This window comes from Callithrix jacchus, chromosome 7, assembly GCF_049354715.1.
Source record: "Callithrix jacchus isolate 240 chromosome 7, calJac240_pri, whole genome shotgun sequence".
Lineage (NCBI taxonomy): Eukaryota > Metazoa > Chordata > Mammalia > Primates > Cebidae > Callithrix > Callithrix jacchus.
The window spans coordinates 144,830,202-144,857,057 of NC_133508.1; the positions used below are offsets into that span (position 1 = coordinate 144,830,202).

The 26,856-nt window shown below is 37.3% G+C and overlaps 2 protein-coding genes across 21 annotated transcripts in view; one reads left to right on the forward strand and one right to left on the reverse strand.

Annotated features, from left to right (window-relative positions):
* The window catches only part of LOC108592676 (putative uncharacterized protein CCDC28A-AS1), a 144,694-nt gene extending 144,184 nt beyond the window's left edge, over nt 1-510 (reverse strand). For 9 of the 14 annotated variants that reach the window (XM_078332632.1, XM_078332630.1, XM_078332631.1 and 6 more), the window contains exons 1-2: nt 246-510; nt 5-80 (exon numbers count right to left, since the gene is read on the reverse strand). In XM_078332632.1, the coding sequence (XP_078188758.1) occupies nt 5-80; nt 246-445 (276 nt within the window). In that variant the 5' untranslated portion in view covers nt 446-510. The remainder of the gene's footprint in view (nt 1-4; nt 81-245) is intronic. The other 5 variants (XM_078332637.1, XM_078332633.1, XM_078332642.1 and 2 more) reach the window with 1 other exon arrangement.
* DPH5 (diphthamide biosynthesis 5) overlaps nt 205-26,856 on the forward strand; it is a 31,644-nt gene continuing 4,992 nt past the window's right edge. Inside the window, exons 1-5 of one of the 7 annotated variants that reach the window (XM_009001785.4) lie at nt 205-460; nt 950-1,107; nt 5,011-5,135; nt 12,644-12,752; nt 22,760-22,880. In XM_009001785.4, coding sequence (XP_009000033.1) covers nt 973-1,107; nt 5,011-5,135; nt 12,644-12,752; nt 22,760-22,880 — 490 coding nt within the window. In that variant the 5' untranslated portion in view covers nt 205-460; nt 950-972. Of the gene's footprint in view, nt 626-949; nt 1,108-5,010; nt 5,136-12,643; nt 12,753-16,218; nt 18,217-22,759; nt 22,881-26,856 lie in introns of those variants that run through there. The other 6 variants (XM_035252274.3, XM_054236609.2, XM_003733504.6 and 3 more) reach the window with 6 other exon arrangements.

Here is a 26,856-nt window from a genome sequence, read left to right on the forward strand (position 1 = left end):
TTACCTTGTTGGGAAGTAAGAAGGACACACACTGCTGGATTTGCCAATCTGACGCTTCACCAGGGAGACACCTAGTTGAACTACAGGAAGATGAGAAGGCGGGGATTAATATCTGTGCACTCGGGCAAACCAGGGAAATCCCTCCCAGCCCTCCCTGTGTCCCGAGGAGAGGAGGCGTAAGGCGCAGGGCCCCTCCCGACTCTCGCCCACGTGGCTCCTCTCGGGTGAAGAGCTAGTGCAGTTACCCCGGCTTAGGAAGCGGATGTTTAAGCCATGGGTTAGTGGGCTCGTGAGCACGCCTGGTCCTTTCCCTGAGGCTATGAAAGCGACGCACGACGGACTCTTCTAGGCTGACTGACCTTTCGCCCCCATATCTCCGCAGCCCAGGAGTCCGCGAGCCCGTCCCCCTCCCGCTAGTCGTAAAGTGCAGTAAAGGCACCGGCATTTTGCGGCACCGTAGGTGAGGCCGGCGGCGTGGGTCCTTGCTCTTCGCGGGGCTGGCGCTTTGGCGGTTGCTTTTGCGGAAAGGCGGTAGTTAGTAGTTTGGAGAGGTCAGGGAACTAGCTGCGATTCTCTCAGAGGATAATTGGCTGCTCCTAGGTTTGTGTAACAAGCGGCAAAACTGGTAGGGTTGTTTTAAAACCTCTTATCCCATTCAATACCCATGTTTAGACTGCATTCTAGCCTGGGCAATAAAGCAAGACTCCCGTTCTCTCTCTCTTTCTCGCTTTTCATTTTTCTTTCTTTCTTTCTTTTTCTTTTTTCTCTCTTAAAAAAATAAATAAAAAGCCTCTTATCCTAGTCCTTAAGCGTGACAGAAGGTTCCCAAATCCCTCCTTGTGACTTGCCGCTTCTCTAGTGCTACTTTGGTTGTGATCTTCGTGTTCATCACTAGATCTTAGGTGTCCTCGGTGTAACTGACTGTTGTTGTGTCCACTTCGTCCTGCAGTCTCTCTTCTCCTGACGTTTGAAATGCTTTATCTCATCGGCTTGGGCCTGGGAGATGCCAAGGACATCACAGTCAAGGGCCTGGAAGTTGTTAGACGCTGCAGTCGAGTGTATCTGGAAGCCTACACCTCGATCCTGACTGTAGGGAAGGAAGCCTTGGTAGGTGCTGAGCGTCCCCCAGCCTCCTGGGAAGAAAGCTATGTAACATGTGATTTTCATATACTAAGCTGAACAGAATTTTCAGGTCTGCTTGTTTAAACCCTTTGAAACGCATTCCCTTGTTGATTAATGATCTGAGGAGTAGAAGAATGGAAATTACACACCAACCGACTGACTTGGAAAATGAAAAGGTGCTTTGTCCTACTTTACAAGTCTAATTTTTTGGCTTTATCCCGTAAATAGGAAAGCTATTTTATACTCTTGGGGGGTAGTTATCAAAACCCGGTATTTCATGAGGTAGTCAAGAAATCCTTTTTGAGTTGAGTGCTAATGAGGTGCTGACACAGCCTTAATGAGTTGGTTATATATTCAAAAACCAAGCTGAAAGCTTCCTCCTTTGAAGTATTTCCATAGGGAATGGTGATTGCCTTTTTGTATCATACCCAGAGAGATCTTACCTTAAATACACTATCTCCCAATAAGGATTATACTGATACACTTGTATATATTGAGTGAGCCTAGACTTAATATATATAAGTGTATGAGTATACACTTACATGCATGAGTATACACTAAGTAACCAGAGTATTAGTGTATTTATACATTTAGTTGGCCCTCATAAGGACCCAGTAAATTTTGGGGAAGGGTCAACTTCAGGTTCATTTCAAACTAAGTAAAAGGTAAATCAAAAGATTTTAATAGATACGTTATGGGAGGAAGGAGTAGATTTTTAGAATTGTCTTTGTTATGTCTTCCAAACCAAAAATTGACTTAAAATGTTTAGGTCTCTGCCGGGTACGGTGGCTCAAGCCTGTAATCCCAGCACTTTGGGAGGCTGAGGCAGGTGGATCACGAGGTCAAGAGATCGAGACCATCCTGGTCAACATGGTGAAACCCCGTCTCTACTAAAAATGCAAAAAATTAGCTTGGCATGGTGGCGCGTGCCTGTAATCCCAGCTACTCAGGAGGCTGAGGCAGGAGAATTGCCTGAACCCAGGAGGCAGAGATTGAGGTGAGCCGAGATTGCGCCATTGCACTCCGGCCTGGGTAACAAGAGCGAAACTCTGTCTCAAAAAAAAAAAAAAAAAATTTTTAGGTCTCAGATTACTTTAAAATCTTGAAGAAGGAATTAAGAACTGCTACTTGAATTGGCCATGCATTTAAATAAAAGTTGTAAAGACCAGCTTTGATATATACATATACACAGAGAGAGAGAGAAAGTAAGTCTTGCTCTGTTGCCCAGGCTGGGGTGCAGTGGTGCAATCAAGGCTTACTGCAGCCTCAACCTCCTGGGCTAAAGTATTCTCCCATCTCAACCTCTGGAGTAGCTGAGACTACAGGTGGGTGCCACCATGCCCAGCTAACTTTTTTTGTATTTTCTGGTAGAGACAGCTTTTTGCCGTGTTAGCTGATCACGGGTTCCTAGACTGTCGTGATCTGCCTTCCTCAGCCTCTAGTGCTGGGATTATAGGCATGAGCAACCACCCCCAGCCTAAGACCAGCTTTGATTTAAAAAAACTTTTGTTTCCCCATTTTTGTCACTCTTAGGATAAAACCAAACCTAAGCTCAAGATGATGGAAATATGTTTCTCTAATCAGTGCTAGTGAAAAGTAGAAGGAACTTAACACCATCAAGAAAAGCGAGACAAATAACAAAACAGCAGTATGATAGAATGAGATATCAGGGGATGGCATAGAGGAAAGTTTGGATACAGGTTTATCTTTGCTTTGTTACATGTTAATGTGACCTTGGACAAGTCCTTTAACTTGGCCAAAGTAAATGGGGTAAAAACACCTACTTTATGTGTTTAGCATAGTTCTTAGCATAGATTCTTAGCTATGGTATGTGGCACAAAAGTGTTTAGAAATAAAAATCGTCCATGGTCACATTTCCAAGCTTCTCTGAACCTCAGTTTCTTCATTTGTCAAGTGAGAATTACCAGTTGGAGGGTGATGTAGTGTTTTATTGAAATGATGTATATGAAAGTGCTTTGTGCATTTTATGTGCTAGCTAAATGTCGATTTTGGTTGCTACAATTTTTTTTAAGTATTTTTTTTCCAAAGAGAAAACTTCTGGAGTTATTACTTAAAGAGTCAAGACCTGAAGCTGGACCCAGCCTTACCTTCAGTAAATTATGTACACTTTAAGGTGCTAGAATATCTGTTCCTCCACAATAATAAGTACTGACATTTATAGAACAGTTACTGTGTACTGTTTTAAATGGTTTACATGTAGTTTAGGATTATCATTCTAATTTTCTAATTGCTATTCATTTTGCAGGCATAGAGAAGTTAACAAACTTGCCCAAGTTCATATGGACAGTGAGTGAGTCAGTGAGTCAGTGAGTGAGTGAGTGATAGAGCCAGGAGATGAACCAAAGCAGTCCTGAGAGTTGTGGTCTGTCACTCTTTTTATTTTTTTTCAGACGGAGTCTTGGTCTGTTGCTAGGCTGGAGTGCAGTGTCATGATCTCAGGTCACTGCGACTTCTGCCTCCTGGGGTCAAGCAATTCTCCTGTCTCAACCTCCCGAGTAGCTGGGATTACAAGCATGTGCTACCACACTCGGCTAATTTTTGTACTTTTAGTAGAGACAAGGTTTCACCATGTTGGCCAGGCTGGTCTTGAACTTCTGACCTCAGGTGATCTACCCACCTTCACCTCCCAGGGTGCTGGTATTACAGGCGTGAGCCACCGTGCCTGGCTGAGGTCTGCCACTCTTGACCTCTACACTGTACTGTGTCTCTGTATTCTTAAGGATGGATAATAGCTACACAAAGTGCACTTCACAGAACACCTACAGAGAAGGTAGGATTCAAGCAAAATGGTCAATGTTAGATCTTGACCTGCTTAATAATCTGTTCATTTACTCATTTGTTTGACAGATATTATTAAGTACCAGATACAATTGCACTACAGCAATCCTTGTAATTTTTAATAGCTCACTCAAAGTTCTCAATATGTAAGAAAGTATTATTTACTTATGTATCCGCTTTTACTCCATTTGAATTACTTCTTACTCCTTAGGATATCAGTTATAAGATTTACAATCCTTCTTTCTGTACTGGCTGCTGAGATGAAAAAAAAAGGATTCATGATCCTGCATAGTAGCCTGTAACCACTGCCAGATGACTACTAGCTTACTAGTTCACTCTGCTGGATTTGTTCTCTAGAGTTGAGCTGCTGGGAATTAAATCATAAAGCAGTTTGTATGCAAACTTCCTATGTATTTAGAAATCATTTATTGCTCCTACAACTCTGCCTTTTTAGCAGAAACTAAGGAATATAAATTAGTATCTTCTGCATTAAAGTAAGAATTAAAGTAGTATCTTTCTGCAGTAAAGCTGTTTATGGCTCTGTAAACAGCTAATTTTCTATTGTTTCTCATTGGTACTGCCTTTTTCTTTTTTTAGCTGAGATGCCATATGTTTTCCCATTGAAAATGTAATAAAACCTAAAGCACCTAAACAAACCATGTTTGTTTAAACTTATTATTTAATATATTTATTCTGTATTATATCATGTTTCTGAAGTAGGATATGTATATTCCTTGTTCATCCTACAGTGTTCTGTCTGGCCTTTAGAACCAAATTTAGAAATAAATTTAAAATGCAAATGGCCTCAGATGTTGAGGTCTGCCTCCTTTGGGATATTAAGACAGCCCCAAAGACAGAGTTTAATTGCAACATGATATAGAGTACTGGCTCATTGATGAGTTGTATTGAATGATCTGTGTTTGGGTGGTTGCCAAGATATGCAGGAGTCCCAGACAAAGAGTGAGAGAGAGAGAGAGAGAGAGAGAGAGAGAGAGAGAGAGAGAGAGAGTGTGTGTGTGTGTGTGTGTGTGTGTCTATTAAATGGTCACCTGCTGTCTCTCTATCTTGATATTGGACTTAAATCTGTAGGAAGAGTTTTATGGAAGAAAATTGATTCTTGCTGATAGAGAAGAAGTGGAACAAGAAGCAGATAATATTTTAAAGGATGCTGATATCAGTGATGTTGGGTTCCTTGTGGTTGGTGATCCGTTTGGGTAAGTCAAGGCAGATATTTTGAGTTTTTAACTCATGTTCTGTTCTTTTTTAAATCAGAATTATTCTGTTGCATTTAAAACTTTTACCTACCAGGAACACTATTTGTGTTAAGGAACACTATTTGATTTCATAGTTTAAACTTTCATGATCTTTGAAACTAGTGAAGAAAAGCTACATGGTAAATATATCATCATATGTATCCCTACATTATCAAGAGTGTCAGCTGTAAAGTTTGTATCATTGTTTCTGCTGTTTTAGAAGGTCATGTAGGGTAACAAATGCCTTAACTGGTATATCATTATCAAATAGTTCATAACATTATCAAAAGTCATGTCTGCCATTTGCTGCTGATAATTTCAGGCATCTTTGAATTCTTTTGTCCTAGGTTTTTTTTTTCCTTTTGTAATCATCTAATATTTGGCAGTACTGCCATCACTTTGCTCGCCTTGAATTTATCGTTTATCAAGTCTGTGATTTCACTTTCTTATATCCACTGGGAGCCCGGCTCTTATCATTACCACGAAAGTGGGTGTCTACTGCCTAGCGAAGTATCATCAATCTCTAATGTCAAGCCAAACAGAAGAGTTCTTTTTCTGCAGCTGGTTACCTAAGATTTATATCACAGATTTAAGGAACATAAGGACCATGTAAGAAGTCGTTGTAGGGGACTAGGAATTTTATTTAAAACACAGTGGTAAACTTTTGCAGGGTTCAAAGCAGGAAAACTCAAAATCTCATTAACATTGTGAAAATGTCACCTTAAATCATTAGGTGAATGGATTTTAGGGAGACAAGAATGTTTTTGGTGGAAAAGAGAAAAAGATAGGAACATATTTATTTATTGATTTATTTAATTTTTTTGAGACGGAGTTTTGCTCGTTACCCAGGCTGGAGTACAGTGGTGCCATCTCTGCTCACTGCAACCTCTGCCTCCTGGGTTCAGGCAATTCTCCTGCCTCAGCCTCCTGAGTAGTTGGGATTATAGGCACGCGCCACCATGCCCAGCTAATTTTTTGTATTTTTAGTAGAGACGAGGTTTCACCATGTTAACCAGGATGGTCTCGATCTCTTGACCTCGTGATCCACCTGCCTCAGCCTCCCAAAGTGCTGGGATTACAGGCTTGAGCCACTGCACCCGGCCGATGGGAACATATTTAGAAGAAGAATGCCAAGATGGATGCAGTAGATAAGGGAAAGGAAAGGAGTAAATCTAACTACCAGGATTCTAGCTTTATAAATGAGTGGTTGATAGTGTCACTTGAAAACTGGTGGAGAACAGGATTTGGAAAAACAAGAATTGGTTCTGAAAATGTGTTAACTTTGAGATAGGAAGTAGGTGATTAGTTAGCAGCTGCTAGAGCTTGAGGGGTGGGAGGTCATCCTAGATAAATGGCTGTTGAAGTCATCAGTATATTTATGGTGTTTAAAGCTCGAGGAATGGATAGAATCACCTTTGGATAGAAGAATGGGAAAAGAAGAGGACCTAGGGTAGTCCTAGGAACCTTGGCATTTCATTGTGTATCTAAAGCCAGAGGAGGAGGGAGAAAAAGCAAAAGAGTACGTTGTCACAGAAGCCAAGAAAACAGACCATTTCAAAAAGGAAAGACTGAATAACTTCAATATCACACTGAGAGTTTGTAAGATGAGGGTAGAAAAATGTATATGAATTTAAAGACACGATGTTTGGAGTTGATTAGTGGGGATTTTACGGAGGAGTTGAAACCTGAGCTGGACCTGGATGGGCTTCAACAGGTAGAGATTATGGGGTGGGCCAAGAGAAAGTTAGAAGGAAGAATGCTCATGTAAGTGAAAAAACTGAGGCACAGAGACAATATCTTGATGTAATTGCTCCCCTGCTCAAAAACCTTCAGTGACTTTCATGGCCTTAAATCTTGAAGTCATTCTTTTTTCTCTAGCTGCTCTCTTTAACTGCTATGCTACAACCAGTTGTACAACTTTGCATTTCATAAGTGTTTTATAATATTCTTCCCCCATTTCTTTGCTCAAGCTTTTTCCTTAAAATTGTTCTTCTCAGTTCCTAATTATACCTAATTGTACTATCAAATTAGTATACAGCTTACGTGCTACCTCTTTCATTTCTATTTTATTCAAGAGTGTCTTTTTTTTTCCATTTTAAACTCCTTTAATTTGCCCTTTCTCGGTTATTCATCATTTATAGCCTTGTATTTAAATTCAGATTTAAGGAATATTTACTGTACTGCATTTATTTTTTATGTACAGGCAGATTATTGTTAGGATGTAGTAGTTGGAAATGGGATGCTGGGGAATGTGTAATTTTAATTAGAATTTGAGTGGATTAAATGGAGGAGAAATCAGGTAGGAATATGGAATGCAGCAAGGCACTGAAATTCTTAGATATGACCAAAAAATGTCACTTATTTAGAGACCCCTTCTTACTTAAATAAAATGTTCAATCTTACATTCTTTTTGTTTCATTATTTTTAAAATGGTAAATTTTAACCATTTTACTATACAGTTCAGTGACATACTAAGTACATTCACATTGTACAATTATCAGCACTATCCATCTCCAACAATATGAAGTTCTTGAAAACTAAAAGGCATAGTAATATAAGTTCATATTGTTCTTTACCCAGGTTATTGAAAGGAATATGGAAATAGATCACATAAAGAAAGTAAATGTCTAAAAAAACCTTATATCAATAGATCTTAATCATTGTGAGAGCTGACAATCTCAAACATTCTGTCCCTAAATCTGCATAAGTAGTTTTTATTAAACACACCCTTTCTAATGATGGTTCTGTTTTATTATTCCATTCTGTATTTTGGTATGCTGTATTGTATTATAAATGAATACATAATTTTTATCCCTATGTTGTATGCCTTTTCCTTAATGGCATACATAAACAGATAATATTTCCTGATGTAGGCTATTTGACTGCTTTCATTCCATGTAATGCATATGAACAGTGCTTGGCATCTAGTAACTATCCAGTCAATGTTAGCATTATTATTATTAGTCCATGTCTCTTCAATATAAATTAAGCTGTCATGTATACATTTATGTGTATGATTCCTTCCCCCCTCCCACTTCTTCATCCCCACATTTTAGATTGTTTCTTTATGATAGATTCTCCAAAATAGGTTTTTAGGAATAAAATATCAAAAGATGTGGACATGGACATTTTCTAGAATAAACCATATTGTCAATTATTTTTCAAAAGGATAATGCCAATTGTTGGTGCTTCCATAGTTCATGAGAATATCATTTTCACTATATCATTGCAAACATTCGTGAATATCTGGGCCACCAGCCATACTTTTGTCAAAAAGGGAGGCACTACAAAATTTAAAATAAACATACCAAATTTTGTATATTCAAATTAGTCATCTTTGTGTACTTTATTTTATTGAATCCATTAATCAAAACATTTTTAGATTTCCTTTTTTGTTAATACCTTTAGAACAATTTCAATTAACAAGCATATTATTACACACAGATTTATTACTATTTCTGAGCATATATATATATATACACATATATGATTTTAGATAGAGCCATATATCTAGAAATAGTAAATGTATGTGTGGATATATGTAAGTGCCTGCTCATTTTAAATAAACTTGTAATAGAGATGTAATTTTGGACCAGTTTTTCTTTTTCATCTACTTAAATAACTCACCAAGTAATTAATTTAGTTTTCTTTACTATTAATGTTAAGTAGTGAGATTCTGTTGGAGGTGATACTAAAAACAATTCTTTATAATTGGCATTCATGTTATTTTTTAAAAGCTTACTCAAAATCAAATTAATGATTATTTTTCATGTTAGTTTTATTTTATGTGTGTGATTAAAAGCAGGCTTCCATGGTGGGCATTTGTTAATATATATCTGACTGCCTCATGAGGTGAAGGCCCTTGAGCTTCCTACTTGGTATGCATTGACCAGACCACAGGTTCTGCTTGTTTGCATGTAGTTTCTCTGACATGCTAATGTTGCTTTACCCAGTCGGACCTGGGATTTTTATCAAGAGGGAAAAGGGAGGGCCTTTCAAATGCAGTTCTAAATTGATAAGGGGTTACATTTCACTGTGCCCATATTTATATTTATCTATATTCTCTCTTTACTCCAATCTACCACTTATAGTCTTGAGATTTATCTTCAAAAAGGAAAGGCAAGAGGTCCAATATGCACATACATACGTACATACACATATACAAATCCTAATTATACACAGCAACCAAATGAAAACAGTTATAAATAAAATGACTGCTAGACAGATATTAAATTCAATATTATATGAGATAGAACTCTCCTATAAAGACTAAAGAGTGACAAGCTGTGAAATTTTATGTACAGGCCTACCTTGTTTTATTGTGTTTTGCTTTATTTCGTTTCACATACATTGCATTTTTTAAAAATCGAAGGTTTGCGGCAACTTTGCATTGAGCAATCCTGTTGGTGCCATTGTTTCTGACAGCAGTTCTCACTTCCTGTCTCTGTCACATGTTATTTCACAAATTATGATATTTCACAAATTATGATATTTCAAGCCTTTTCATTATTACATCTATTATGGTGATTACCGATCAGTGATCTTTGATATTACTACTGTACTTTGGGTTGCCACAAACCAAGCACATATAAAATGGTGAACTTAATTGATGAATGTTGTATGTGTTCTGACTGCTACCACCAACCAAGAGTTCCCCCAACTCTCCGTCTCTCAGGTCTTCCTATTACCAGAGACACAGCAATATTGAAGTTAGGCCAATTAATAACCCTACAATGACCTCAGAGTGTTCAAGTGAAAGTCACATGTCTCTCACTTTGAATCAAAAGCTAGAAATGATTAAGCCTAGTGAGGAAGGCATATAGAAAGCCAAGACACTGGCGAGGTGGCTGACACCTGTAATCCCAGCACTTTGGGAGGCCTGGGCAGATGGATCACCTCATGTCAGGAATTCAACACCAGCCTGGCCAACATGGTGAAACCCCACCTCTACTAAAAGATAGAAAAATTAGTTGTGCGTGATGGCGGGTGCCCCTAATTGCAGCTACTTGGGAGGCAGGGAGAATTGCTTGAACCCAAGAGGCGAAGGTGTCAGTGAGCTGAGATCATGCCACTGCACTCCAGCCTGGGCAACGTAGCAAGACTCCATCTCAAAAAAAAAAAAAAATAGGCTGAAACTAGGCCTTTTTTGTCAAACAGACTGAAAACTAGGCCTTTTTCGTCAAATAGCCAAGTTCTGTTTGTAAAGGAAAAGTACTTAAAGGAAATTAAAAGTGCCACTCTTACAAATCCACAAATGATAAGGAAGTAAAACAGACTTACTGCTGATATGGAGAAAATTTCAGTGTTCTGTATAGAAGAGCAAACCTGCCACAGTATTTCCTTAAGCTACAGCCTAATCCAGGGAAAAGCCTGAACTCTCTTTCAGTCTCTGAAGGCTGACAGGTGTGAGGAAGCTGCAGAAGAATAGTTTGAAGCTAGCTGAGGTTGGTTCATGAGGTTTAAGGAAAAACATCTCTGTAACATAAATGTGTGAGCTGTGGAAACAAGTTATCCAGAAGGTCTAGCTAAGATAACTGATGAATCACCACGCAGTAGATTTTCAATGTAAATGAAACAGTCTCCTATTAAAGAGGATGCCTTGTAGGACTTCCATTGCTAGAGAGGAGAAGTGAATCCCAGGCTTCAAAGGATTGGCTAAATTTTGGTAGGGCTAATAGAGCTGGTGACTCTAGGTTGAAGCCAGTGCTCATATAACCTTGTAAAAATCCTAGGACCTATAAGAATTATGCTAAATCTATTTTCCCTGTGTGCTGTAAGTGGAACAACAAAACCTGAATGACAGCACGTCTGTACAGCATGGTTCGCTGAATATTTTAAACCCACTCTTGAGACTTACTGCTCAAAAACCAGATTTCTTTTAAAACATTATTGCTCACTGACAATATATTTGGTCATCCAAGAGCTCAGGTGATGTACAAGAAGATCACTGTTGTTTTTATGCCTGCTACCCCAACATTATTTTACAGCTCATGGATCAAGGAGTAATTTTGACTTTCAAGTCTTTTTATTAAGAAGTACATTTTGTGAGGCTGTAGCTGCCCTAGATTGTGCCTTCTATGATGAGTCTAAACAAAGTAAATTGAAAACCTTCCAGAAAGGATTCACCATTCTAGATGTCATTTAAAATATTCATGATTCACAAGAAGAGGTAAAAATACCCACTGTAATAGAAGTTTGGGAGAGGTTGATTCCAACCCTCATGAATACTTTGAGGGCTTCAAGACTTCATTGCAGGAAGTAACTGTAGATATAGTAGAAATAGCAAAAGAGCTAGAATTAGAAGTGGAGCCTGAAGGTATGACTAAGTTACTTCAATCTTAGGGTAAAACTTGAACGGATGAAGAGTTGCTTCTTATGGATGGGCAAAGAAATGGTTTCATGAGATAAAATCTATTCTTGATAAAGATGCTGTGAACATTGTTGAGATGACAATAAAGGATTTAGAATATTACATAACTTAAGTTGATTAGACTACTGGCAAGCTTTGAGAAGATTGGCTCCAATTTTGAAAGAAGTTCCACTGTGGGTAAAATGGTATCATACAACATTGCAGGCTAGAGAGAAATCTTTCATGAAAGGAAAAGTCAGTCAATACAGCAAATTTCATTGTCTTATTTTAAGAAATTGCCACAACCACCTCAGTCTTCAGCAACCACTACCCTCATGAGTTAGCAGCCATCAACATGGAGGCAAGACCATCTACCAGCAAAAAGATTACAACTCACTGAAAGCTTAGATGATTGTTAACATTTTTTAGCAATAAAGTATTTTTAAATTAAGGTATGTACATTTTCTAGACATAATGCTATTGCACACTTAACAGACTACAGAATAGTATAAACATATCTTTTATATGCACTAAGAAACCAAAAAATTAATGTGGCTGGCTTTGTTTTTATATTCTCATTATTGTGGTTATTTTGATGCAACTTGCGGTGTCTTCATGGTATACCTGTATATTTTCCCTTAAATTTTAAATACAAAAACAAAGTCTTCAAAATAGAACAGAACAAAGCCTTCAAAATAGGTCATTGATTCTAGTTGTGCCCTAATTTGGAACTTTGGAGCAGTAATTTTAAGAATATAAAAGGGCTCTGAGAATAAATAGCTTAAGAATTACTTTTCAAAAGTTAAGTTGCTGAGCTTATATTTCATAGGTGTCTTTTTCAGGTATTTACAGGACAAAGGGCAAGTAAAGGTTCCTTTTTTAAGTAGCTGCCAAGGCTGCTTTAGGAGTGTTATCGTAGCAACTCAACATTTTGAAGGGCATGTTTAGTTTTGCATTTTCTTGCTAGAAAGCTCAAACGAAAACTTTATGCAGGTGTGTGGAAGAATTTGAAGAAATGCAGTGCTCCTGATTCTTTAATTGACATGAGCTCAGGAAATGCAGCTTTGCTGTCTTAAAAGTGTTACTTGCTTTAATCCAATCTCATCTTTTCTCACTACAGGGCTACAACACACAGCGATCTTGTTCTAAGAGCAACAAAGCTGGGAATTCCTTATAGAGTTATTCACAATGCCTCCATAATGAATGCTGTAGGCTGCTGTGGATTACAGGTAATGCTGCAAAGGAGGTTTTTCAGTGGAATTAAGCAAAAATGTTTTATTTTTCCACAAACCAAAAATGTATTTAATTGTATTTCATGAATCATAAAACATACTATTATTTGATACTAGACATATATACTAAGTTTTTTAACACTAATTTTTTTTTTATGCTAGGTTTTGCCCCTTATTGGGATAGAACATTTAGGTTTAGCTAGAAAATGATTTTAACCTTATATCAAACTTGTAGTTACATAAAAAGGAAAATATAAACTAATCTAAATGTCGAGGTCCGTGATTTTCCATACAGTATTGTTTTGTGTGCTGTTAAGAGCATTATGATGCTGCATTTCTTAATAGAATCAGTATAAAAGCTAAAAGCCAGTGATACAGGCTTTTAAACTAGGTTTGCTGTTATTGATGTGTAAAGTTAGTTATTTTTGTGTCTGACAGCCTTGGCTCTGAGGGGTTAAAAGAGTGCCCCACAATTGTTTCCAATATTTACTTCTTAGCTACTGACATTCACTTTCCAAGCTTGGTGTTTGTGTTCTGATGTTCACACATGGATAATCCATGACAACTATGACTGCTGCTTGGCTAATGGTGGTTTTAAGACTCCATCAATTGTTAAGACACATTCCTATTTTCAGATATATCATAATAGGAAAACAACATGCATCTTTGAAGCTATGAAATAAAGTATTTCCAGTGTGTCTTCCTGAAATGCTTAATTTAAAAATAGATATTTTTAAGAAGATATGTTAGCACCGTGATGTATGAAGATGCTTTAGGGATTCTGCAGACCAAGAAGTAATGGCATAACACCAAATAACAAAGATGTAGATCCTCAAGGAGCCCAATCATTATCTTTAACTCTACTGATTTCCTTTTCTTTGAGACAGTCTCGCTGTGTCACCCAGGCAGGAGTACAGTGGCTTGATCTCAGCTCGCTGCAACCTCCACCTCACTAGTTCAAGCAATTCCCCTGCCTCAGCCTCCCGAGTAGCTAGGATTACAGACCTGTGCCACCACACCTGGCTAATTATTTTGCATTTTTAGTAGAGATGGGGTTTCACCATGTTGGTCAGGCCAGTCTTGAACTCCTAACCTCGTGATCCACCTGCTTCAGCTTCCCAAAGTGCTGGGATTACAAGCGTGAGCCACCGTACCTGGCCTCTATTGATGCTTTACTGAAGAGTAGTTCATTTAGAAAAAAAGACCTAAATGAGCACTAATTGCCAGTAAAATAAATGTATGAAAATTACTAAACTTGATAAGCTCTAATATCTTATAGATTTGGAAGTCAAAAAGCTGGCCTGTTTTTAAAATTTGGATTATCTTGACCAAGATATATTAGGTACTCAAATTTTCATTCATTAAATTTTAGGATTTTTTTTTTTTTTAGGGAGGGAAGGAGGAAGGGAGGAAGGCAAGAAGGGAGGGAAGGAGGAAGGGAGGGAGGAAGGAAGGGGTGAAGGAAGGAAGGAAGGAAGGGAGGAAGGTGGGGAGGGAGGGGAAGGGAAGGGAACGAATTCAAGCAATGAGAGAGACATTGCCGACCTGGATCTAGAGGTTTACAAGTTGATTTCTTTTTTTGAGAGAAGGAAAGAAAAAAAAAAAATTAGTAAAGGAGAGAAAGAAAGAGGAAGAGAGAGAGGGAGGGTGAACGGAAATATTGCTTTATTCTGAAAAAAAAAATGGGTATTAATAATGGCCAATCAGTGTTTCATTTAAACCTATGAGTAGGTGTGATGTGGTATTGACAAGAATGTATATTTTATGTATTTGAAGTGGAGAGCTCTATAAATATTTATTAAGTTTACTTGTTCCGAATCTGAGTTTGAGTCCTTGATATCCTTATTAATTTTCTGTCTCATTGAAGCCAAGTCTCTGTGTATCTGGGTGTTAGGATCGTTAGCTCTTGTTGTTGTATTGATCCTTTTACCGCTATATCTTTGTTGCTTTAAAATCTATTTTATCTGCTATGAGAATTGCAAGTCCTGCTTTTTATTTATTTATTTATTTATTTATTTATTTATTTTTGCTCTCCATTTGGTAGGTAAATCTTTCTCCATTCCTTTGTTTTGAGTCTTTGTGTATCCTTGCATGTGAAACAGGTCTGGATGTGACATGCCATTGGGTTTTGGCTGTGTCTTTTGATTGGGGGATTTAGTCGATTTAAATTTAGGGTTACTGCCATTTGATGTTAACTGGCTGTTTGATCCATTCGTTGATGAAAATTCTTCTTTATGTTGGTGCTCTTTACTTTTTGGTATATTTTTAATAAGGCTAATACTGGTTGTTTCTTTCTGTGTGTAATGCCTCTTTCAGAAGCTCTTGTAAAGCAGGCCTGGTGGTAATAAAATCTCTTGAGTACTTGCTTGTCCATAAAAGATTTTATTTTTCCTTCAATTGTGAAGCTTAGTTTGGCAGGATATGAAATTCTGGGCTGAAGGTTCTGTTCTTTGAGGATGTTGAATATTGGCCCCCACTCTCTTCTGGCTTGTAGAGTTTCTGCTGAGAGATCTGCTGTAAGTCTGATAGGCTTGCCTTTGTGGGTAACCTGACCTTTCTCTCTGGCTGCCCTTAGTATTTTCTCCTTCGTTTCAACCCTGGTGAATCTAACGATTATGTGCCTTGGGGTTGCTCTTCTTGAGGAATATCTTTGTGGTGTTCTCTGTATTACCTGGGGTTGAATATTGACCTGCTTTGCTAGTTTAGGAAAATTTTCCTGAATAATATCCTGAAGGGTATTTTCCAGCTTGGATTCATTGTCTCTGTGGCATTCAGGCACACCTATCAAATGTAAATTTGGTCTTTTCACATAGTTCCACATTTCTTGTAGACTTTGCTCATTCCTTTTTATCCTTTTATCTCTAATCTTGTCTTCTTGTTTTCTTTCATTAAGTTGGACTTTGACCTCTGTTATCCTTTCTTCTGCTTGAACAATTAGAGTGTTTAAACCTGTGCATACTTCTCGGAGTTCCTGTATTGTATTCTTTAGTTCCATTAATTCACTTATATTCCTCTCAAAGTTGTCTATTCTCAATAGGATTTCGCCAAATCTTTTTTCAAAGTTCCTAGTTTCTTTACATTGGGCTACAACATGTTCTTTTAACTCACAGAAGTTTCTTATTATCCATTCCTTGAAGAGTGATTCTGTCATTGGGATGCGCTCGTTCTCTGTCAAGCCTTGTTCCATTGTTGATGTGGAACTGTGATCATCTTTAGAGGGAGAGGCGTTCTGATTTTGAGTATTCTCAGGCTTTTTACACTGGTTTCTTCCCATCATTGTAAATTTATCCTCCTGTCATCTTTGAAATTACCAACTTTCAGATTAGGTCTCTTGATTGGACATCCAAGTTGTTAGTTCCCAGGGCCAGAACGGTGATGTTAAGACTGATGGTGCTTTTCTGCCCAGGATTCTCCTGTCTGGCTTCCTTCTTGTGTCCGTAATGGGCGACTCTGCCTTCCCCAGGCTCCAAACCTCGGTCAGAAGGGGACCCAGTCTCGTTTACTCTGCGCTGAGAGCTGCCGCGCTGAGGTGCCATCACAGCCACTGCGCCGGTTTCAGGAGTCGTTCTGGGGACCCGTGTGGGTCCTCCAAGCCTCGGTCAGAAGGGGAGCCGGCCCTGTTTACTCTGCTCCGATAGCTGCCGCGCGGAGGTGCCAGCAAAGCCACTGCTCCGGCCACAAGTGTCGCGCTGGTGGCCCGTGTGGGTCCTCCAAGCCTCGGTCAGAAGGAGAGCCAGCCCTGTTTACTCTGCTCCGAGAGCTGCTGCGCGGAGGTGCCGGGGAAGCCGCTGCGCTGGCCACAAGAGTTGCGCTGGCAACCCGTGTCGTTCCTCCACTGGGGATCTTCTGCTCCGTGAGCGACCAGAATTTGTCTGAAAGTGTGGCGTCCTCTAGTTCTCTGTGCTTTGACTGAGAGCTGCAATCCCGAGCTGTTATCGATCGGCCATCTTGGATCGTTCCTCAAATTTTAGGATTTTTTACATTAAAATAATAAACACGTGGAGTTTAAAATCATGCTTTTAAAATCCTAACAGATATTTCTAGCACTTGTATTGTTTAACATTTTTCAGATTTTTCTAATGAAAGAAAAGCCTATATGTATGTCTAAAGTCAGGCATATTGGTTGTGTTTAGATGTCCTGGTAATGAAAATTTGCTTAATAAACTGAGGATCAATCTTAATAAATCAGGGATTTTTCTCACTACACAGAAGATAGGAGAATAAAGTCCTTTTTTTGATTTATTGAGTTTAACATTTCTGCATAAGCAGTTAGTAGCTTAGTCATATAAAATCAGAATTGCTTCTATTTAGCATTGTTCCTACTTTAGAAGAACCATTTTCCTTGATAATAAATGATTTCTACACTCACAGGAAATTAAGAAGATAATATTGAGTAAAAAAGAAAATTAAAAAGCAACCATAGTACCACCACCTAAAGGTGTCCACAGTTACCAATTTTGGCATATTTTCTTTCAGTCTTTTTCTTCAACACTCAGTATGTGTATATTTATTTAATCTCATAGGCCAAACAAAGATTAGAAGAAATTACAAATTCTGAAATACTTCTTTGTATAGAATTTTATTATTTCTTAATCGTTTGTGTGATAGACTGTATTAGTTCTCGTAGAAAGTTGGTGACTGAAATGGTTTTAAAATATTTTAAAAGACAGATAAATGAGACAATTCCATGAAACCAGTTAGCAGTGATTGCTGGATAAAAACTGCATTATCAGTAGTGTCTGACTTCAGATAAAAAGTTGTATAATTTTCTTATCATTGTGAAATGTTTCCTCTTTCTCTTGCTATTGCATGAGTGACTTTGAGTATTGCCATATGTTCATCTGTTTATATAATGCATTTCTAATTTGGAAAAATGTATATTACTTTCAGAAAGTAACAACTCATTTCCTTCCTTTTTTAAATACCACAATATTCATTGCAATAGCATTGTCGACCTTGTAGTGATTCTTATTGTTAGTTTTCAGAAGCATTAATTGATTTCATTGTTGTCTCAGGACTAAAGTAGAAATGAAAATCCCTAGCTTAATACAAAGAACACCTAGTTTTAATGTTCTTTATGTTAAGCAAGGTTTTATCATCTAAAGTTCTACATCCTTCTGTGGTCTTAGAAGAAAGTAATCTAAGCTCTTTCTATTCTTTTAGTCACTTAGGAACAGTTTTTGACTACCTGCTAAATCATAGGCATATTTGATTTTTTTCTTCCTTTCTGTTTGCACTTATTACTGTTTCTAATCATTATTTTAGTAGCCATGTTACCATCATTTTTTGCTACTTCATAGTTTTCTTTTTAAATTGTAAATCTAATTGTGCCATTCTTTTATTAAAACAATTTTGGTAAATTAATCCCCATCCTATATAGAATGTTCAGTTACTTGTATGTTCTATTAATGCATTCTCATGCTTCTAATAAAGACATACCCAAGACTGGGAAATTTATAAAGGAAAGAGGTTTAATTGACTCACAGTTCAGGTTGGCTGGGGAGGCCTCAGAAAACTTACATTTATGACAGAAGCAAACACATCCTTCTTCCCCATAACAGCAGCAAGGAGACATGCAGAGTAAAGAGGGGGAAGCCCCTTATAAAACCATCAGATCTTATGGGAACTCTCTTACAATCACGAGAACAGCGTGGAGGTAATTGCCCCACACCCCACCACTGGATCTCTCCCACAACATGTAGGGAATTGGGAAACTACAAGATGAGATTTGAGTGGGGACACAACCAAGCCGTGTTATATATGTTTTTGATTTTATCATAGTATAAACTCTTTGATTTACTCATTTTCATATCTTCCATTGCATCATTGCATTCTGTCACAGTGCCATGCATATAATCAATATGTAACAAGTACTTGCTAAGTTGGATTTTTTATTTATTTATTTTCTTTCCCAACCCCCTGCCTTCCACCCTGGAGTTGGAGCTTATCTTTGAAATTATATGCTCTAAATTGTCATTTTAAAATTTAATTTATAAGTGGCTCCCACTTATGTATGAGAATAAATCTTGTAGCTCTTTTGTATACATAGTCATTCAACTTTATATACCTAGTGTGTAGCCATGTGCATACTCTCTCTTAGTGTCATCAAAAATGAATGTTAAGCAAATTATATGTGGGGATTAAAAACAACAACAAACAAAACCCAACCCAAGACCAGTATTCTGTATAGAAGAGAAAACTAGTCATTCTTGATTATGTGGTTTTGTGGTGCATTTTTTGACAGTTTTGCTGGCTTTGCCACCTCATGGACTTAGCTGATTTAATTTAGTATATAAATATGTTATACTTGTAGGGCTTAATAGAGTTCTTAGGAAGTTCAATTTTTCTTGATTTAACATATCTTTTAACTTAAATGCCACAGAAAATATTTCTATTTGTTATACAAAATAACAAAAGCATTAAAGTCTAAAATGGAGTTTTACAAAGCATCTGTGCTTCTAAAAGGAAAGAGGTATCAGTGGCTATGAGATGAGTTAGGAGACCATTAAGGTTATTCAGGCAAGTGATACTGAGGGCTCAAACCATGATTGTAGGGAAAGAAATGAGTAGTCAGCTACATAAATTACACAGCAGAATTTACAGGAATTGGCACTAGATAAGATGTCAGGAATTAGATACATGTTTAGAGGGAAGTCAAGTACAATTAGATATTTCTAGGTAGTTGCTTAATGCCAATCTAAATATTGCCCAAGACTTTCCACCTCTGTTACTTTGTTCATAGTATCTCTTTATTTCCTCATATTCAACTTCTCTAACCTTAAATCTAATCTGTCTTTGAAGGTATAGCTTACACCCTCTATTTTCAGAAGATGCCTTCAGATGCTCTCTGAGTGAGAGAAATGCTGAATTCTTATAATGCTTAGAGTCTATAGCATATTTAATAATTATTATTGCTACCTAATGTCTTTCTTGTGCATCTTCTAACTAGATTGTGCCTTACGCCTAATGAGTGGATGGTTTTGAGACGAGTTTTTTGTTAATTTTCTTAGATAAAACATAATCCAATATCAAGTTAGGTAAACTGCTTTCTCTATAGTTACTCCCGGTTAAAATTTAAAAAGGTCTGTGTTTACCTACTGTTATCATAGAAAACAGTTTTTGTAGTCTTTAAATCTAGATTTGCAGCAGTAATGTTTTGGAGGAAAAATAATCACAGCACAAAGGCTTATATTAATATTATAGGATGGTTCAGTACTTAGGTTTCTGCCATCTCAGTTCTCATCACTGTATGATTTTGCTCTAGTTTCTTTTTATAGTTCACTGGTAAGCCCTTGGATTATGAAACACAAAAAACTGATTCTTCTGTTCTTTGAGGTACTGACATCTAAATGGTGAAACTGTTTGCATAACGTTCCAGGATTCACTGAGGAAGTTTCTACCACAGCTACAGGAGTGGTTACCGTTTATAAATCAGAGTCCTGGAGAACAGTGCTTGTGTGAGGTTTTCTTTAATCTCTCAAATGAGACAATTCAAAGACACTGCTACACAGAATGCTTTAGCTAGAGTTTATATGTGACTTGCATCTCAACTCTTTCTTAAATGGTCTATCACTTTCTTTTTGAATGAAGAATTTATTTCCTTCCATGACTGTATTTCCATGACTCTTAAGATATTTAAGACCCATTTAAAGTATCTAGTATTGCATATATAATTTTTTAACAGTTTTACCTTGAAGTTTTTTTATGGAATAATACTAATATTTCATAATTTGATCAGAGAGGTAAAAAATCATTTTAGGATGTAAACAGTTGAACTTGTCAGAATGAAATTCTAAATATAGTTTCAAATATTTAGTAATATTTTTGAGCTTACTCCAATAAGGAAAGCAGTTGGGTTATAGCAGGACACAATGTTTTAGAACATCTCCATTATTAACACATTATCATTATATTATCAAATTCCTAACACTTACTGAGACTACTATGTGCAAGGCACTACTTAGGCACTCTGCATACTTTGTGTCATTTAACCCTTAAAAAAATCACATTTTTATGTTTATAATTATTATACCCATTTTGTAGAAGGGTTTTTCCCAAGGGTTGGGAACGTTGCTTGATTTGTCCATGATTAGTCATAGTAAGAACTAGTGCCGTGACTGCAGAGCCTTTGCCTGCTATTTGAGACCTGAGTAAGACTGCGCAAGCTGCGAGAGCCAGAGCTGTGTTTTGCCTGTCATTTTAACCCTGTGACTAGCATAATACCTGGTAGTACACAGTAGGTGATCTCTAAGAAGTAGTTGTTGGTTAAGTTTGCCGCGCGTCATCCAGTAATAACAAAACCCCTCAGCAGGGCCAGAACCATTTCTGTCAGCTTGGCACAGACCGCATGTATTCCTGGCATTCCACATTGGAACTAGAAATACATTTTTCACAGAGAAACCTTGTCACATGTGGCAGGAAGTTTCATGATTGAATACTTGGAGTTACATGGGTCCTTGTACACTGACCTGTAAATTTGATTTCTACTGAATAGCATAATGTCTGTCAGAGAATATGTTTTTAGGCAGCTTTCAAATGGACTTTGGGAGTAAAGCCTGTTGTAGGTAAGATGTAGGCTGTGGCCTATGAGGGACATGATGAGCCTTTTCTTTAGAACTCAAAGTCACCGTTATGAGTATTGAGTATAGTTTATAGGACCTCAATATGTAAAAACTGAGAAATGTTGAGATGCTCTAGGGAATTAGGGATGAAGCACCTGAATGCCCCATCTTCTCTGTTTCCTTTCTGCCTGTCTTCCCCTCATCTCTTGTGCAGTGTCTGAAACTGATTTGACAAGCCTTAGGCTGCTGGAAGCAGAGAATGACTAATCCTTGCTCCAGACCAGTTTCTTCATTTTTCAATGAAGAACCCAAGGCTTGGAAAAGTTAAGTGACCTCTGAAGTCACACAGCTATTTCAGGCACACAGTTAATTTGTGGCAGAGGGCTAGATGTAGTTTTCAGAGTCTAGTGCTTTCTAGTTCTGTTAGATTTATTACAAGTGCTATTTAAAGAGAATAAATCTTTATACAAGTTTAATACTATTTTACATTAAGTCTTTGAAAATAAATGTCCTTTGCTCAGTGCCAAGATACGAACTAATATTAACCTATTATTTCACCCTGTAAATGACTTACTACATGTAATATGATCCTTGCAACTCTAGAAGTAGGAAGAACAGAATTTTACCACTATTCCTTTTTTAAAGTGTTACAGTAACATCACACAGCCAACAAGTTGCAGAGCCAGAATTCAAAAGTAGATTTTCTCAGCATAAGATTTGAAACTGAACTCACTTAAGTGAACTGGTTCAGCCAGTCTAGATTAGAGAAGCTAGCTTTTTGACTGTAGTGATGGTGAAGTGGGGTGGGCCACTTGCAGGTTAAAGAGGAGGTTTGGAAAAAGGCCCTCATCCCTGAACTCTATAGTGAGGGAACAAATAGAATCTTGCTAAATTAAGGGATTGCAGATTTGGAACAATGGCTGGAGTGAGTATATACTTTGTTTTATTGAGATAGTATGACGAAAAGTACATTTTCTCAAACTAGATTTAAATATTTTTTTAAAAAAATCATTAGTTATATGACTAGCGAAGTCAGTTGTTCTTTCTAAGCCTTGATGGTCTCACCTGTAAAATGAGAAGTCTTAACCTGTGAACCCTGCTCTGATTGCTCAGAACTCTTTTTTTTTTAATCTGAGTTCTTTGAATTTCAGTATTTTCAGCAACTATATTGCTAAATTATGAAATTGTCATATATGTTCCTGTATAGAATGTAGAGATACTAGAAACTTACTACTGAAACTTACTTCTGGCATCAGAAAGTAAGCTATGATCACCAAACAAGTTGTGTTACCTTTTCTGGTGACAGATTTGATGCCCCACCCATTTTAAGTCTGGTTTTCACTTTTTATTTTGGTTGTAAAATGATTAAATTCTCTCCTTATCTATGAAATAGTAGTTAGTGAATTGTTCCATCATTGATTAATGTTTTTTTTTTTTTTCTAGTTATATAAGTTTGGAGAGACAGTTTCTATTGTTTTTTGGACAGACACTTGGAGACCAGAAAGCTTCTTTGACAAAGTGAAGAAGAACAGACAAAATGGCATGCACACATTATGTTTACTAGGTAAGGGTTTTGGAATTTCCTTGAAGTCACAATATGGAACTATCATATTGTTCTCATATTGATTTTGTGTTCAAGTTCTATGGATAATTAGCCAGAGGTAAGAAAAGACACAGTCTAGCCATTTTATGCAGACCACACTCTTCCCATATTCTTAGAGAGACATGCATCTTCTGCTTCAAATACTACATGGCTATTTCTGCATGCACAGTATAGTTATGCTGCTCTCTCTTATGCCCTAGTAGATCCTCTCCAGTATTACATATCTTACCCATTTGTCCATCAAGGATTTACCACAATTTAATAGACTTGCATTGAGCAAGTCTTAACCAGGTACCATCCTGCATCTTCCTAGGGAGGTTCTTTGAATACTGTGGTATTGATGCTATCAGATTCACAGTGATAGATCTAAAGGAGACTCTGGAGATCATCTTATTGAAGCTTGTTTTACAGATGAAGTTGAGGCCCAGAATATTGAATTAGTTCCCCAATGTCACCCAGTCAGTTGGTGGCAGATCCGGTAAAATCAGATAGCCTTTTGGTAATAGCTCATTTCACTGTACCATCTTAGCCAAATCCTATTTCCTGTTTAGTGTGGAAAGAGCTGGGAGCTTCAGAAAAGCATGGTATTTTCTTTCGAGCAGAGGCACTGAAATTTTACTGATTCAATGTTGCTAATCTGCCTCTATTCTAGTAGCATATGTTGTAGAAAGAAATACTGGAATCAAAGCCTTAGTCTGTGACTGAAAGAAACACAGCTAATTGACATTTTTGATAACTTTGAAATGATACTTCTACTTGGAATCAGAAGACAAAATCCCAGTGCTACTACTTACTAGCTAGAGAATACTGTAAACAGTCCTTAGCCTTTATATTTATCAAATAGGAGTAATTCCTCCTACCTCATAGAGTTGTATAGAGCAGTACTTTTCAAACTATTCTTGGTAAAGAACTATGTTTGGGTTTTTTAAAAAATATTTGATTTTTAAATTTTCAGTCCTTTATGTCAGTATCAAGTTACATATTCTTACTCCTGTAGTTACTTCATCATTTACCAGTAACACAAAGCTCACATACTGGCATTGGTCCTGAGATCATACTTTGAATTGTATTGTCTTAGTGAAACTGTGTGTGAAGTTACTTACCAAAATGTCTCTCACATGGCACAAGATCAGGGAAAGGATTACAGACGTGTACCACCATGCTTGGTGAGTTTTTGTATTTTTAGTAGAGACGGGTTTTGCCATGTTAGCCAGGCTGGTCTTGAACCCCTTGCCTCAAGTGATCTGCCGACCTTGACCTCCCAAAGTGCTGGGATGACAGGCATGAGCCACCGTGCCTGTCCCTTTTTATTCTTGACACCTTAGATCTAGATTAGGCCATAAACGCTTCTCTAATAAATTTTGTTTTGTCTTATGCCAATATTTGCAGTCAGCTAGTATGATGTTTTCTTATTTTAGTTTATTCCCAGTGTGATTTAGTGCTTCATTCGTCATTAATTAGCTTTATAATTTCATCCATGGATTTTCCACGTGAAAAGAGACTGGTCTTACTTTTTTATAGTCCTTACTAACAAGGACACTATGAGACTTGTGAGTTGATATGGACTATGCCATCAGATATTTCCATCTTGTTATCCCAAAGTTAGATCCAGTTAAGGTCAGCTGTGGATAGAAGATCAAAGTAGAATGATGGAAGAAGGATAACTATAAAAGGACTTGCTGAAGAAGTAGATGTATCTGAGGGATGAAAAATGGCGATTCATTGGAGCTCAGATACTAGAATGTGTGTTTTACAACAGTATTGAAAGCGTCTAAAACAGAACAGGGAAGGAATAATCTGAGAGGCAGGCTACCTGATAACGTCCCCATATATCCTTTAAAAATGACAGGAAGGGGAGCAAGCAGCACTTATCTTTCCAGAAGCTTTGGAAAGGCAGATAGATCAGTGTACAGGTATTTATTGAGTGCTTACTCTATGCCCCATGTAGAGTTAGTTTCTTTTGAAATACTAAGGAAGTATAGATGTGGGTCCTGCTCTCAGAACTTTGAAATCTAGTTTGGAACTAATGTGTCATGCACGTGAAAGTTTAAAGAACAAATAAGTTCTACTGTATGGAGAGGCAGGAAGAACAAACCAAAATTTTGGCTCTTGAGTTCTCTTTCTAAGAGCTGCCCCTTTTCTTAGCTTTCCGGGGAAAAGACAAACAAGGTTAAACAATATATCTTCCTTGCTCCATTAACAAAAGCAGGAACAGGGTGTGAAGTATAGGGTGTCATGATTTCAAATCCTCAAACCATAGTTCTCATCATTTTATCATCTGGCATTCTCATTATTTAAATTAGTATGTATTTATTGAATGCTTGCTGTGGGTTAAGTTCTGTAGGGATTGGTGAGGATAAACCATGGTAGGAAAACACAGAGAATTTAAAATTTACTTAGAAAGACAAGGCCAATATATATGATATAATTAGAGGTTAATAAAAGATAGCATTAATTGTATAGATCTTTCCAAGAACAAAAAGCATTTGAGGGAAGTCAACAAAGACTTTATGAAGGAATTAGGACCAGAAGGTGGATAGTTCAAGATGGGCTGGTGACTGAGTGGTAGGAGAGCCACATGAGTAAATTTATTCAGTAGACATTTATGGAGTGTCTTCTGGGTACTTCACATTATGCTACGTCCTTACTAAGATGAACCAGAAAAGCTTACATACTAGTGAGTAGAAATAAAGAGGAAAAATTGTGGACTATGTGAAGACAAGGAACAAGTAGCATGAGGTCTGGATTGAGACTAAGTCACGAATGCAGTCCTTGATTAAAAAGGATTTGCCTGTAAAAATTATCCTCAACCCTCTTTATTTTAAAAATCAGATTCTATAGAGCATATTTGAAAAGTAAAGAAAACTGAAAATGTGAAAATATTTCACAAACTACATTTCAGAAGCTCAGAGCAAATGAATTAATAAATGGTTAAATTTGTACAAAATCTTATAAACATCAGTGAAAAGAAATCTAAAAGTTGACTTACACCATTGATTATATTGGAGGCCATATTGTTAATAACAGATATTTTTTTCTCCATAATGTGCCACACTAGTAGAAATATTAAATAAATAATTTGAGATTAATCTCTGCTATAATTTCTAAGCACTCTTTGATATCTTTTATAAGAAACACTTCTATAATCACTTAGGAAATCTGCAGAAGTCTATTAAAGACTCCTCAGTTGCACTATGTTTATTTTTGCAAAAACAAACTTTGGCTGAACCATTTGTTTTCAGCATGTAAAGCAGGAAGCAGCTGTTGCTGTTGTATACTGAGTTCCTTTGAGGATGTAGAGTGATTCTGCTTTTTTTACCTTTTACCAAATAGTTCAGATGAGCGTTAGTCATTAAAAAGTATACCAAATCAAATATCTGTGATGCTCGACCGTTAGGCTTCTTGAGAACAGAGGGTATATCTGGTCAGGTCCCTGCAGTATCCCAGTCTCTGGCACAGTGTCTGACAGACAGTCGGTGCCCAAACCCTGTTAAAAGCATGAATACTTGGAATTATTTATTCATAACTATGGCATCTGTTAACATTCATAAGAAAGCAAAAGACTTTTTAAAATGTGGTAAAGATTTTTTTTCGACTTAGGTTACATCAGTTGAAGGCCTTTCAGTTGGGTCTGTGCAGTTACTAGCTGGTAGAAATGAAAACAAAGATTTTGATTAGCTGTTAGTTGTGTATATGCCAATGTTTATCTAATTTTTTCCTTTGTCTTCTTTTCCAAAAGGAAATTGGATCTTAGCAGGATGGTCTCAGGGCCAAGCTCATGTTTTCTAACTAGTGGCACAACCACAAGCTTCTGTTCTTCTCTGTGTTACTGTAAGAAAGTAGCTAATTAAAGTGCAAGGGAGAAATGTTTCCCCAAAGTTTAGGTGACTCTTAACTGAAGTTTACACATAGGGTTTGGGGTAAAGTTTTTAATTAA